The sequence below is a fragment of the Sinocyclocheilus grahami genome, unplaced genomic scaffold, assembly GCF_001515645.1.
Source record: "Sinocyclocheilus grahami isolate Dianchi unplaced genomic scaffold, SAMN03320097.WGS_v1.1 scaffold31.1, whole genome shotgun sequence".
In the NCBI taxonomy this organism is placed as follows: domain Eukaryota; kingdom Metazoa; phylum Chordata; class Actinopteri; order Cypriniformes; family Cyprinidae; genus Sinocyclocheilus; species Sinocyclocheilus grahami.
In genome coordinates this window covers 3,489,369-3,503,405 of record NW_015505210.1, presented here as the reverse complement: position 1 = coordinate 3,503,405, position 14,037 = coordinate 3,489,369, and the positions used below count along the sequence as shown (strand labels likewise).

Below are 14,037 nucleotides of genomic sequence, written 5' to 3'. Positions count from 1 at the left end.
TATCTATCTATCTATCTATCTATCTATCATCTGACTATTTCTATCTATCTATTTATCTATAATCTATTTCTATCTATCTATCCTAGCGACATGCTAATCATGCTAGAAATGTACAAACAACATGCTAGTAACTTTGCTAATCATGGTAGCGACATGCTAGTTACGTGCTAATGATGCAAGCAACATGCTAGTCACTTGCTAATCATGCTAGATACATGCTAGCGACATGCTAGTAACTTGTTAATTATGCTAGCAACATGCTAGTCACTTTTTAATCATGCTAGCAAAATGCTAGTAGCATGCTAATCGTGCTAGAAAAATGCTAGCAACATGCTAGTCACTTGCTTATCATGCTAGAAACATGCTAGCGACATGCTAGTAACTTGCTAATCATGCTAACGACATGCTAGTAACTTGCTAATAATGCTAGCGACATGCTAGTCACTTGCTAATCATGCTAGAAACATGCTAGCGACATGCTAGTAACTAGATAATCATGCTAGCTACACCCTAGCAACCACATAGCAACACCTTAGCAACCTTCCCGGGTACCCTAGCAACCGCATAACCACACCATAGCAACCTTTCTATGTACTATTTCTAACCCATTCAAGCTCATCTATCTGTCTATCTCTCTATCTGTCTGTCTGTCTATCATCTGACTCTATCTATCTATCTCTGACAGACTGTATTGCCTTCAAAACTTTCAAACTTTAAGCTTTTAAACCTACTTTAAACTTCAAACTATTTCAGACTGAAAACCATCAAACTTAAAACTTTTTTAAACTTCTTAAACTTTTTTAACTTTTTCAAACTTTCTGGTCCGGCTTTCTCAAGCCAACTTAAAGTTTGTCTTGACGAACTTTTTTATCTAGTTTTAAATGATATCAACATATTAAAAAGCAAATTTGGATATATGATTTAGTATACTTAAAATGTTCTGCCATTTCATTACCAAAATGTTACACTTTTATTTCCATCACTGTCATTTCCACTACATGATAAAATACAACATACAGTATAATTTAATACTGTGATAAGGACTTCCTGATCATTGTACCTTATCTACACACTTTGTATGCCTTTTAAAATGATACACTCACCAGCAAAATCAAATCACAGATTTTCTCATCATCTTCTCCCAGATCTTCTGGGTCTACTCCCATGAGCAGCTTCCAGTCTGCGGCTGCAGGCATCTTTCAGCTTTTGTACAAATGTCCAACAGTGCTGAACTGAACAGTTTGTTAGATGTCAGTGTGATGTCAGATGGCGTTTTATTGCCAACCTTCTTTACCGACAGTGAAATATAATGCTAATGTACAATATTCTCGTTATCATGGACGTCTTACAGGGCACTATGAATACACCCTCATGTAAGAACGCAGAATAATAACGCTATTACAATAAATAAGATGTCAAAAGACAAGCTAGATATTAGCAAGATTGTTCTAGCAGTGTTTGCAACTGGTCATATTTTGTAGTGTTTGTTAGCAACAGTATTATAAACTGAATACTGGTTTTAAATGCGTTGCTTAATGTCACAAATGCAACTTTTGTACATATTCATAAAAAGACTAGACCTTATTCAGAACTTATTAATAAAACAGCAGAGCCATCTTGTGTTCCCCTTGTTCTGCTGCTGCTGCTAGGCAACCATGAAAACATTCGTACGGCGGAACGTCGTAAATTCATCACTTTGGGCTCTGTGTTTGCGCCATGCGATTTGTGACGCTTTTTTAATTATTCCCGTTATTCGGTACATTCATTACAAAGCAAGTACTATGGAATATATATATATCTGTAGATATACTTTTATTGAAATGACATTGCAGAAAAATAAAGTCTTAACCAGTACTTTGTAATTCTTTACTGTTACTCTGCCAAGCATTTTGACCCGGAAGCAGTCTATGGGTCCTTGTTAATGCAACGCTTTAGATCGAACTTGATGCTTCAGCCAAAATAAACACACACATTCTCTTTTCATTTAGTTTCTACCAGATATGACAAGGTGAGTAGTCCATGTGATTATATATTGCCGATCACTGATGGCGGATTGAGAGTGATTGTAGAAATGGTTGAAGCCAGTGCAGGCTATTGGGACAAGCTGTACGTTAGTTAGACTTGATCTTTAACCAGATCAGTGTCCTGTTAATTTAACCCAGTTTCTTCTTATCATCGCTACAATCCTTATTTATTAGTGATGGATGTTGCATTGATGTTTTTCATAACTGCAATGACCTAATTATTCGATTAAACTCGATGAAAAGCAAATGCTAACTTGATACGTTAGCTAGATGGGCTGCTCATGATCTATGGGGCTGCGCCTTCGGTGCTCCGCTCATTGCGCGCAGATTATTGTATTATCCTGATCCTTCGACTGATTTACTCGTGTGTTTAGTTTTGCAACATAGCGGCAAAAGGTCGCAATGCAGTCGGTTGATTTAAACAGGGTCAGAAAGGTCATGATTTCAAGTGATTATATTTTGCAGGCATGAAAAGGTCATCGAAATGAATGAAATATTGAAAGGCATGGACATTTCTATAGTTATTATATATTTGTCTAGCTCTGATCTGCTCTAAAATATTCATAATAATATATACCAGGTAGCAGTGTTATTTAGTATTATTTATATACTCTTTTATTAATATGTTGAATTAACTTTTATATTTTCAGTTTTCATTTTAGTTTGAATTCGTTTTTGTAATTTAGTTTGTCATTTTTATTAGATTTTTGAAAAATATTTCTTATTATTCATTGTAATATTTAGTTGTAGTAATTGTAATACTTTAACGATTTTTAATAGTTTTAGGTAGAGCTTATAAACACTGTTCTTGTCATTAAAAATAATAAATTCTATATAACCGTAACAATTTTTCTGCCTTTAAACAAAAAATGCGGACAAAACCATAAACGGTAGAAACATAATTTCAGCTTTTGTACAAATGTCCAACAGTGCTGAACTGAACAGTTTGTTAGATGTCAGTGTGATGTCAGATGGCGTTTTATTGCCAACCTTCTTTACCGACAGTGAAATATAATGCTAATGTACAATATTCTCGTTATCATGGACGTCTTACAGGGCACTATGAATACACCCTCATGTAAGAACGCAGAATAATAACGCTATTACAATAAATAAGATGTCAAAAGACAAGCTAGATATTAGCAAGATTGTTCTAGCAGTGTTTGCAACTGGTCATATTCTGTAGTGTTTGTTAGCTACAGTATTATAAACTGAATACTGGTTTTAAATGCGTTGCTTAATGTCACAAATGCAACTTTTGAACATATTCATAAAAAGACTAGACCTTATTCAGAACTTATTAATAAAACAGCAGAGCCATCTTGTGTTCCCCTTGTTCTGCTGCTGCTGCTAGGCAACCATGAAAACATTCGTACGGCGGAACGTCGTAAATTCATCACTTTGGGCTCTGTGTTTGCGCCATGCGATTTGTGACGCTTTTTTAATTATTCCCGTTATTCGGTACATTCATTACAAAGCAAGTAATATGGAATATATATATATCTGTAGATATACTTTTATTGAAATGACATTGCAGAAAAATAAAGTCTTAACCAGTACTTTGTAATTCTTTACTGTTACTCTGCCAAGCATTTTGACCCGGAAGCAGTCTATGGGTCCTTGTTAATGCAACGCTTTAGATCGAACTTGATGCTTCAGCCAAAATAAACACACACATTCTCTTTTCATTTAGTTTCTACCAGATATGACAAGGTGAGTAGTCCATGTGATTATATATTGCCGATCACTGATGGCGGATTGAGAGTGATTGTAGAAATGGTTGAAGCCAGTGCAGGCTATTGGGACAAGCTGTACGTTAGTTAGACTTGATCTTTAACCAGATCAGTGTCCTGTTAATTTAACCCAGTTTCTTCTTATCATCGCTACAATCCTTATTTATTAGTGATGGATGTTGCATTGATGTTTTTCATAACTGCAATGACCTAATTATTCGATTAAACTCGATGAAAAGCAAATGCTAACTTGATACGTTAGCTAGATGGGCTGCTCATGATCTATGGGGCTGCGCCTTCGGTGCTCCGCTCATTGCGCGCAGATTATTGTATTATCCTGATCCTTCGACTGATTTACTCGTGTGTTTAGTTTTGCAACATAGCGGCAAAAGGTCGCAATGCAGTCGGTTGATTTAAACAGGGTCAGAAAGGTCATGATTTCAAGTGATTATATTTTGCAGGCATGAAAAGGTCATCGAAATGAATGAAATATTGAAAGGCATGGACATTTCTATAGTTATTATATATTTGTCTAGCTCTGATCTGCTCTAAAATATTCATAATAATATATACCAGGTAGCAGTGTTATTTAGTATTATTTATATACTCTTTTATAACATTTATTAATATGTTGAATTAACTTTTATATTTTCAGTTTTCATTTTAGTTTGAATTCGTTTTTGTAATTTAGTTTGTCATTTTTATTAGATTTTTGAAAAATATTTCTTATTATTCATTGTAATATTTAGTTGTAGTAATTGTAATACTTTAACGATTTTTAATAGTTTTAGGTAGAGCTTATAAACACTGTTCTTGTCATTAAAAATAATAAATTCTATATAACCGTAACAATTTTTCTGCCTTTAAACAAAAAATGCGGACAAAACCATAAACGGTAGAAACATAAAAACTGGTCAATAGGTTTGAAACATTTACCATTACTCGGCGATTCAAAATAAATTAGATCACAGATAGCACTATAGAGCACAAACATAGAAATGTAAACTTTTATTTATTTATTTATTAAACGAACCATGGAATCTTTTGCCTAATCTATAGCAAATCTGGCATGCATGTAGTCTGGAAGGCCATTGTCAACAAAAACATTTTGAAATTCAGCATGGCCACCTGAGGTCAATGAAGAATGAAGGGCGTGGCCTAGTTTACTAAAACAGCTATAATTTCTCAAGCGAATCAGTAATTGTGATGAAATTTGGTGAATTTATGTAGTACATTACTCTGAGAAGGCTACAGGACTTGACTCGTCTCAGCCTGTTGGTGGTGCTATTTCATAAACCTTAAAATAACTCTCAACATGAGATTGTTGGTGTGTTTGACTTGACATTTTGCATACCATGTCTTACGTGAATGTATGAGGACAATTTTAAACAATGCCTGTCATTAGCAATCAGTTCTTTGTAATGAATCAAACCAGTTCACGTATGCATCTGAATCAAAATGATTTTGTGATCACATCAGGAGTCGCAGTTGTTTCTCCTCTGCCTTTGCAGTGCTCAATGAGGTCTCACGTCAGCGATGGCTGTAGTGTCGTGGAAGGAGATCTGTCTTCTGACTGGACTGGTGGTGGGCTGCTACTGGAACAGCCTGTTCTGTGGCTTCGTGTTCGATGATGTCTCTGCTATCCTGGATAACAAAGACCTTCGTCCCACCACACCACTGCAGAACCTCTTCCTCAATGACTTCTGGGGAACACCTATGTCAGAGGTAACCTTGAAGAAATTCATCTTGCAGTCTCACGACGTGATATTTTTGGAAGCTCGTATCCAACCTTGTCTTCTTCTCCAGGAGAGGAGCCATAAGTCCTACCGGCCGCTTACTGTTCTCACCTTCCGCCTCAATTACCTGTTCAGCAAGTTGAGCTCCTCGTCGTACCACCTCCTCAATGTGGTTCTCCACGCCGTGGTGTGTGTCCTCTTCCTCCACTTCTGCCGCCTGCTCTTGGACCGAAGCACCAGCTTCGTAGCGGCTCTGCTGTTTGCTGTTCATCCCATCCACACAGAGGCTGTAAGTAACTGATGTTATGTCAGATTCATCAACATGGTTTATGTAGCCGACACATGAAGTTGTGCTCCATTTCTGGGATTTCTTTGTGTTACTTATACTTTTATTTCTAAGTCGCTCTTTTGATAAACATGCCACTGGATGATCTTGTTGTTGCTTAAGGAAATGAACTCTGGCGCAAAGTTGAGCAACAAACACTTCAATATGAATGAAGTGTCTTTGCAGATGCCGCCTCATGGTGGCAGTAGTAGATAGAGCTTGATGTCCCAGTGTGCATTGCTTGTAAACAGTCATACATTACCATGGAGACACTGTTTGAATTGAGACCTTTTCATTTCAGTCAATATTTGTTCCCTATTTCTTATGTTGTCCTTTCTTTTTAATTGAGATACCACATATTTGAAGTTCATGAGCGCAAAATCCTCAGAGAGTGTGACTGACCTTGTAGCTCAATGCAGTGGTACACTATCTGAGTAGAGTACATTACTATAGGACTGGTGATTGTTTATCAGGTAAAGATCTGTGCTGCTAGTGAAATGGTTGGGGGGATCAGTCCTCATGCGGGTGACCTAAGAACTGGAGTGTTAATCTGATCTAATCTGATCTTTCTCTAAAACTATTATAACCTCTACCACAGGCACAGTGCTTATCTTTAGACCGACTGTAGAAATAATGTATAGTACATTTCTTTGCATAAAAAGTTCCTGCCTAATGGCACCAAACTAATTTTTTTTGACAATAATTAAATTTTTTGACAATAATATGAATCTCTATTGTTAATGTTTACTCTGAAATGGTCTAAAAGGGTTATTTATTTATTTAATTATAATATTTGTTGTTTAAAATATGTAATTATAAATATTTAATTGTTTTTGATAAATTGTAAATTTTGGTAATACATTTACGCATTTAGCAGATGCTTTTATCCAAAGCAACTTACATTGCATTCAGTGTATATATTTAATCAATTTATTTATATTTTTCAGCAGCTGTTGCCGAGTAGATTCACTATGTTTATTGTAAAAGCTAAAACACAGTAAATACAGCAATGTCTATTTTCATTAAATTAACTAAAGGAAGTAACATATAAATGTTTATATTTAATTACATGTATTTTGGCTTATGTATATTAAAATGTTTTTAGTGAAAATATATGAAAAATGCCGAAAGGAATCTTTTCATGAGCATTTTTGAGAGATGATGCAAACAAATCTTTTGTTTCAAAGTCGATTCATTTTGTTCAGAATGTATCAAACTCCAGTGCTCTAACTTTTGCTACCAAAGTATAAACCAGACACACTATAAAATGGCATATCGCAATCTAATTTAAATGTGGAAATAAACAGAGTTTAGGAGGAAAATTTGATAACGTTATGACGGTCAGTGAATGAGAAATATTTCAAGGTCACTAATTAAATAAACAAATTTGTGACATTGAGCATGTGAACTCCTGAGAAGGTTAGAGTTTTTGCTTCCACTGGAGCACAAGATGCTATTTGGATCATTCTCAAGTCGTGTTCATCAGGGTTTACATAAACTTGAGGCGGTCATGCAGTCTGAGTGCTGCAGTCATTAAAGCAAAAGGGGGACAAACCGAATACTGAGATATTCTGAAATTCAACTTTTCACTCAAATGTTTATGCTTATACTATGCAGAAAATTAAAGTTAAGACCTTTCCGCACTGTTGGTCTCAGTCTTTCAGACTCTACTTTATATAACAATTAAGTGTTCCATATGATTAACTTATTTAACTCCTTGCATTATTTTCAGCAAACATTCTCATAGGTTGAATGAAAGGGAAAAATAATTTGTTTTACAGTTATGATTGATTGCTTAAAACTGGTTGCACCTGTCACAAACTTCCCATCCAATCTCCGATCGTGGCATAATAAGAAACCTAGCTGTAAATACACACTTTATAAGAGATAATGTCAATCCAACATATGACATTTCCTTTTACATGCATCAGCTTGACACATATTGTTGCGAGTGTTCAGAGAATTGTACGTCGAGCTGCTATATTTTGCTATATGCAGGTGACAGGTGTCGTTGGCAGGGCTGAGTTACTGTCTTCTATTTTCCTGCTGGCTGCTTTCCTGGCGTACACCAAATCAAAAGGCACCGATCACTCCATAGGTAAGTGTTGCCATCGCATAACCACATAATCCATGCATGCATGCACGCTGCAACAAGTTAATTCCTAGGACACAATGTGCAAGCTGCGACTCGCCTCCCATTCAAAAGCTCACCGAGCTCCCCACCCAGAAGTCTTGAATACACAGCTCCAGTTTCACAGATCAATCAAATTGGCATGTTGTTTCTGACTTGATGCTCTCCACCACAATTATTATATTATACTGTCAACCTCCCACTGTGATTCTTGATATTTTTCTTTAACAGAATGTTAATCCCATCATAATATTTTTATTATTACCTTTTCTGTGGTCTGATGACAAGTGATTATTTTCTTATTTTATTGGGTTTCACATTTCTTTTGTTCCTCTTAAATTAGTCGTCACCTTAATTTTAAGGTGTAAAAGAAACCGCATGATTGAATAGTGCATGCAAGTGTTGTATAGAATGCCAAGTCAGTGTTCTTTAGGTCATAATACTGTATGACCCAAAATAGACCTCATTAATGTCTCCGGTGGCATAGTGCCAGGCCACCACTGCATTTGTCTTGTTGAATAACTCTCAATCAATAATAATAAGCAAATTATGATATGCCAGTTGTTAAATTAAATCAAATGCAATATTTGTAGAGAAAAGCTACAATATTGTGGCAGACAAAAGCATTTGGTTTGGAATTCAATATATTGTTCACATTATTTCTGTTATTTTCACATCTCATAGCATGGGCAGTGCATTTTTAAGACATCAATTAAAAACCCTCTCAAGATCGTTGAGTTCATTTTCCATTCTGTTGCGCTCCATCCAGCTGTTTTTGAACACAGTCGTGTGAACGGCTCCTTACTCATTCTGTGCTTCCTGCGTTGGGAAAATCAGCATGGTGTGGCAAATCATATTGTTATAATTAATCATGCTAAATTAACAAGTTAAATTGACAGCCCTGTTTACATTAAGCGTTTTCTGTGATTCTCTCTAAAAGACTTGTGGGACAGGATTCCCCAGCCTCCCAGTGAAGAACAACACCAGGCTGTTTTCCTTTGCTGATCCTTCTTCCACTTTCTTAAATTTGAATGATGTTTGAAAGATGCATAAAGTTATGCATCACGCACATGAGATGAAGACTCAATTCGATTCACTGACCTGCATCATAATCTCTGTGTCCTCAACTTTCTCTTTCAGTGTGGACTCCCATCATTTCAACCGTGTTCCTGGTTGCCGTTGCCACGCTATGCAAGGAGCAGGGAATAACTGTCATTGGGATATGCTGTATTTACGAGGTGTTTGTTGCCCAAGGGGTAAGTGTTACATTTATTTATTGGCTTGTAAGTAAGGACTTGAATGTGCAAAGTCAATAGGATCTGTCTTGGGATCAAAAGCTTATTTGTTAGAAAGTAAAAAAAAGAATGTTTATTGCTTTTAAGGGAAGTCATAAAACAGCCTTTTCTTTTTAATATTAAAAGCCCTATTATGTTGGCAGAAACGCATAGGGAGAGTGAAACCGCTACCCAGATGGAAAGACTTAATGTGTCCTCATGGGGCACAGCCTTGCATGATGACTACAGACACATTTGTACACTTTTGTCTGTTGGTGTCACTATCTTGACAGTTTAATACCAAAAAAACTCTTGAAACCAATTAATCTAACAGGTAAATGCATATTGTTGTGGTGGGAAAAAATTAGAAAAATGAACGTAAGACAAATAATTCGGTTTGTGGTATCAGTGGGACCAATTTCCTGTAGCGACGTGTTGTAATAATGTAAATCATATCGTTATAATGCACTAAATCCGTCTCTCGCAGTTAAAATGAACCCATTTCGCTCAGCGACTTGCCTAATATACTTTTCCATTGACATCTCGACTGTCATGAGCTCATTTGATGTGACTAAAAAATTGTTTAAAAGCCCAAAGGGCATGTCTGCATTGGGTTTTTCAAGGAAGAGTGTGAAAAACAGCACCGAGGCTTCAGCCGAGTGATAACCAACAGCTTATACAGGTTTCTTATCTGATACAGCACTCAGTACCTTCTGCCTGAAAAAAAAAAAAGACATAACTATTTTGTAAGTGACAGTTGAGTAAATAACTTCGGGGGAACATCTCTCATTTCTAATGGCAGCGAAACAAAACGGCAAAGTCTCATAGTTTTGTTAACCACAAGTCTTAGCAGATGTGAAAACACCCGTTGCCGGTTCAGTTTAAAACGAGCTGCAGGATTTCAAAAATCTAAATGTTTTAACACACTGACATTAGCTAGATGTCGTACACATTGCTTGACAAAGTCATTAAGGACACAGTGTCCCTTTAACGAGTCTTTTCAAATATATCTCTGTTGTTCCCAGCTAGCAGCAGATTACCATCTGTATTTGAATATCAAGTAAAAGCCACTCAACGGCGATGTTCATCCTGTCCATTAGCGTTCTGTCTTTGCTCTTTCGACAGCCTTCTATTCGATTTGCATCATGCAATTGAATTTTTACATAATGGGCTGTGGCATAATCGTCTAATTTGAGCTAGCAACTGAATACAAGCAGCTGTTGTTTCTGACAATTCGAGGTCTGTGGGTCTATGCCTTGGATCTTTGCTCCATTTACCCTGTACGCAGCCCTAAGCTATGCCTCTAATTAAACCCATATGCATGAGTAGCGTTTGGACTTTGATGTTTTGCTGAAATACATGTAGCTTAAGGAATTACTCTAATTGGCCTAAGTCTTTACAAGTGCCGCGTTTGAACGATAATGTATTAAATGTAACGTTGATCTAATGCATGCAGAGAAAAGCCAATGTAGCATGTGAAAGTTTTGTTGCAGTGACCTCTAACGTAGCTTTCAGCGCATTTATCATGTGTAGTATCTTTATTTTTTTTGGTTTTGTTTTTTGGTCGGGACTGTGGCCTAGTGGTTAATCTTTTGGCAGACACATCAAGTTGTGATGGTCAAATGGGATGTGTGGGATTTCATTACAGCATGTGTTGTGTCTCCCCCTGTTATTATTTCCTGTCTTCTCTCCACTTTTGCTGGAAAATTGGAAAAAGCCCTAAGTATTATGTAAGAATTATACAAGAAAGTAATGCAATTATTACTGGTTAAATGAAAACTACTCCATAATATTGTACATTTATTGTGTATACAGGTGCATCTCAATAAATTAGAATGTTTTGGAAAAGTTCATTTCAGTAATTCAACTCAAATTGTGAAACTCGTGTATTAAATAAATTCAGTGCACACAGACTGAAGTAGTTTAAGTCTTTGGTTCTTTTAATTGTGATGATTTTGGCTCACATTTAAGAAAAGCCCACTAATTCACTATCTCAACAAATTAGAATACTTCATAAGACCAATAAAAAAAACATTTTTAGTGAATTGTTGGCCTTCTGGAAAGTATGTTCATTTATTGTACATGTACTCAATACTTGGTAGGGGCTCCTTTTGCTTTAATTACTGCCTCAATTCGGCGTGGCATGGAGGTTAATGTTTGTGGCTTACCCTACTTGTGAAGGGTGTCAATGATTCTGGACAACTGTCAGATTATTTTATTTAGTAAATAAATAAAACATTTAATTAATATATATTTACATGTTATTTATGTTTTATATATAAATATTTACTTATATTTTACAGTTCACTCTGCCCATGCTGACTCACACCCTACTTCAGGTGTTGAGAGGAAAAGATGGTTTTCCCTATGCTGTCCTCCAGACCCTGCTGAAGCTCATTGTCCTGATCATCAGCACACTTTTGTTGGTCATCGTCAGGGTGCAGGTCATTCAGTCCCAGTTGCCAGTGTTCACCAGGTGAGATCCCAGAAAACCTCAGTCATACTGTTTTATACAGTCACTGTAGAATAGCCAGTAAACAAACACTACTATTTATGTTGGGGGTTGCTAAGAGTTTTTCATGTTTTGAAAGAATTGTCTTGTGCTTCAAAAAAAATAAAAATAATATATATATATATATATATATATATATAGTAACAGTAATATTGTGAAACATTATTACAATTTAAAAAAATTTTTTTCTATTTTAATATATTTTAAAATAAAATACGTCACATGTTCCTTCAGAAATCATTCTAATATGCTGATTTGCTGCTTAAGAACATTTCCGTGCTTAAGAAGCATTCATTATCTATTATTACTATTATTCATTTAGGCCTATTTTTTTTCTATTTTAATATATTTTAAAATAATATGTATTCCTGTGATAGCAAAGTTGAATTTTCAGCGTCACATGTTCCTTCAGAAATCATTCTAATATGCTGATTTGCTGCTCAAGAAACATTTGAAGAAACATTATTATCAATGTTGAAAACAGTTGTGCTGCTTCATATTATTGTGGAAACATTGATACTCTTTTTCAAGATTCCTTGATGAATAGAAAGTTCATAGCATTTAATTGAAATACAACATTATAAATGTCTTTACTGTCACTTTTGATCAATTTATAGCATCCTGAAAGAAAAAAAATCTTAATGACCCCAAATTTTGAATGGTACTGTACATACATGTTACTGCACATTCTAATATCTGATTGGCTGTGATTGTCACGTCATGTAAGGGTTGCACAATTTGGGGAAAAAATTTAATTGTGATTTTTCTGTTAAAAATTGTGATTGAAATTTAAAATGCAATTTAAAGGGATAGTTCACCCAAAAAATTCTGTCATTATTTACTCATCCTCATGTCGTTCCAGACCCGTAAGACCTTCGTTCATCTTCGGAACACAAATTAGATATTTCTGATGGGATCTGAGAGCTCTCTGACCCGCCCATAGACAGCAAGGGTCCTTACACAATCAAGGTCCAGAAATGTAGCAAGGAGATCAGTAAAATAATTAATGTGACATCAGGGGTTCAACCGTCATTTTATGAAGCTACGAGAATACTTTTTGAGCGCAAAAGAAAATGAAATAAATAATGATTTTATTCAACAATTCGTCTCCTCCGCATCACCCTAGCGCCATTTTGGAGAGTATCCACTGAACGTAAATTGCGTATGCTGTTTTGTGTCAGCTGTGCCACGCAGATACGCTGTTTATGTCGTTTACGCTTTGATTTGAACGAAAACAACGTATCTGCCTGGCGAGACGAATTGTTGAATAAAGTCGTTTTTTTTTTTCTTTTGCACACAAAGTATTTGCACACAAAGTAGCACATTTAAAAACAGCTAATGTATGCCAAAGTGCTGTACATATACAAATAAAGTAAATATAAAGATTAAGAGAATAAAAAGAAATTACTCAAAAACACATAATTTGTCATAAAACTTGTCACATTAAGTATGGTGTAATGCACATCCCTGAGTAGCTTATTGCTTTAATAAACTGATTTATTACTGAACATTTGGTCTTAAAAAGGAAATGATTAGAGTTTCTCAGCTCAAGCCAAAATGGTATCAGTCACCAAGGGAACGATGTGACAAATGAATGTAAACATGTCCTTGGTATCATATTATGGGAAAATCGTTCGTAATGCAGTATGATAAGCTTTTAAAATGATGAAAGCTGTCATGATGCATCAACATCCTGGGCCTGAAATGAACTTGATGATCTATATATCAGCTGATCTAGAACCGCCCATGTAGGAGTGCTTAGAATAGATAGTGATTGACTCCGCCCACCCTTAAACAAATGTAGCATCTCGGCGAATCCTCTTGGATTCATCATGGAAACGATCACTAATCCCCAGACATAATCCACGACTGTCTCCGGCCGTCTGAATTAGTGTTATCACACGGCTCTCTAGAGACATAGTACACTGGATTAACATACTTTCTAAGTATATTTTGTCTCTGTGTTGTATTCGGGAATATTGTGATAATGTTGCAATGTCCCAGCCAAAACAAAAATATTCTTCTTCCAAGAGATTGGATTTATGACAGGGATGTGCAAAGACTTTTCTTGGATTTTTAATACTTACAGTTGGCTCGCCCACTCTTCAAACCTCTCCCCAAATCACACCCCTCTGTGAAAGCCAAGAGATAAACTTAATATTTAAGAAATATATTTAAGAAAATATTAGCTTCGAGCTTGAAAGGAGGAACATTAACGTAGCAAGTGTTTATAGTGAAGACTGAAATCCTGTTTCAACTTTCTGCACTTAAATTGACATTTTTTAAGTCCCCCCCCCCCCCC

At 35.8% G+C, this 14,037-nt stretch overlaps 1 protein-coding gene and 1 pseudogene across 3 annotated transcripts in view; one reads left to right on the top strand and one right to left on the bottom strand.

Moving 5' to 3' along the window:
• LOC107576133 (centrosomal protein of 290 kDa-like) overlaps positions 1-1,638 on the bottom strand; it is a 32,913-nt pseudogene extending 31,275 nt beyond the window's left edge.
• A 264-nt stretch (positions 1,639-1,902) lies between these two features.
• LOC107574902 (transmembrane O-mannosyltransferase targeting cadherins 3) overlaps positions 1,903-14,037 on the top strand; it is a 27,692-nt gene continuing 15,557 nt past the window's right edge. The window contains exons 1-6 of one of the 3 annotated variants that reach the window (XM_016261328.1): positions 1,903-2,008; positions 5,269-5,482; positions 5,564-5,782; positions 7,817-7,916; positions 9,090-9,205; positions 11,527-11,699. In XM_016261328.1, coding sequence (XP_016116814.1) covers positions 5,294-5,482; positions 5,564-5,782; positions 7,817-7,916; positions 9,090-9,205; positions 11,527-11,699 — 797 coding nt within the window. In that variant the 5' untranslated portion in view covers positions 1,903-2,008; positions 5,269-5,293. Of the gene's footprint in view, positions 2,009-3,633; positions 3,738-5,250; positions 5,483-5,563; positions 5,783-7,816; positions 7,917-9,089; positions 9,206-11,526; positions 11,700-14,037 lie in introns of those variants that run through there. The other 2 variants (XM_016261343.1, XM_016261335.1) reach the window with 2 other exon arrangements.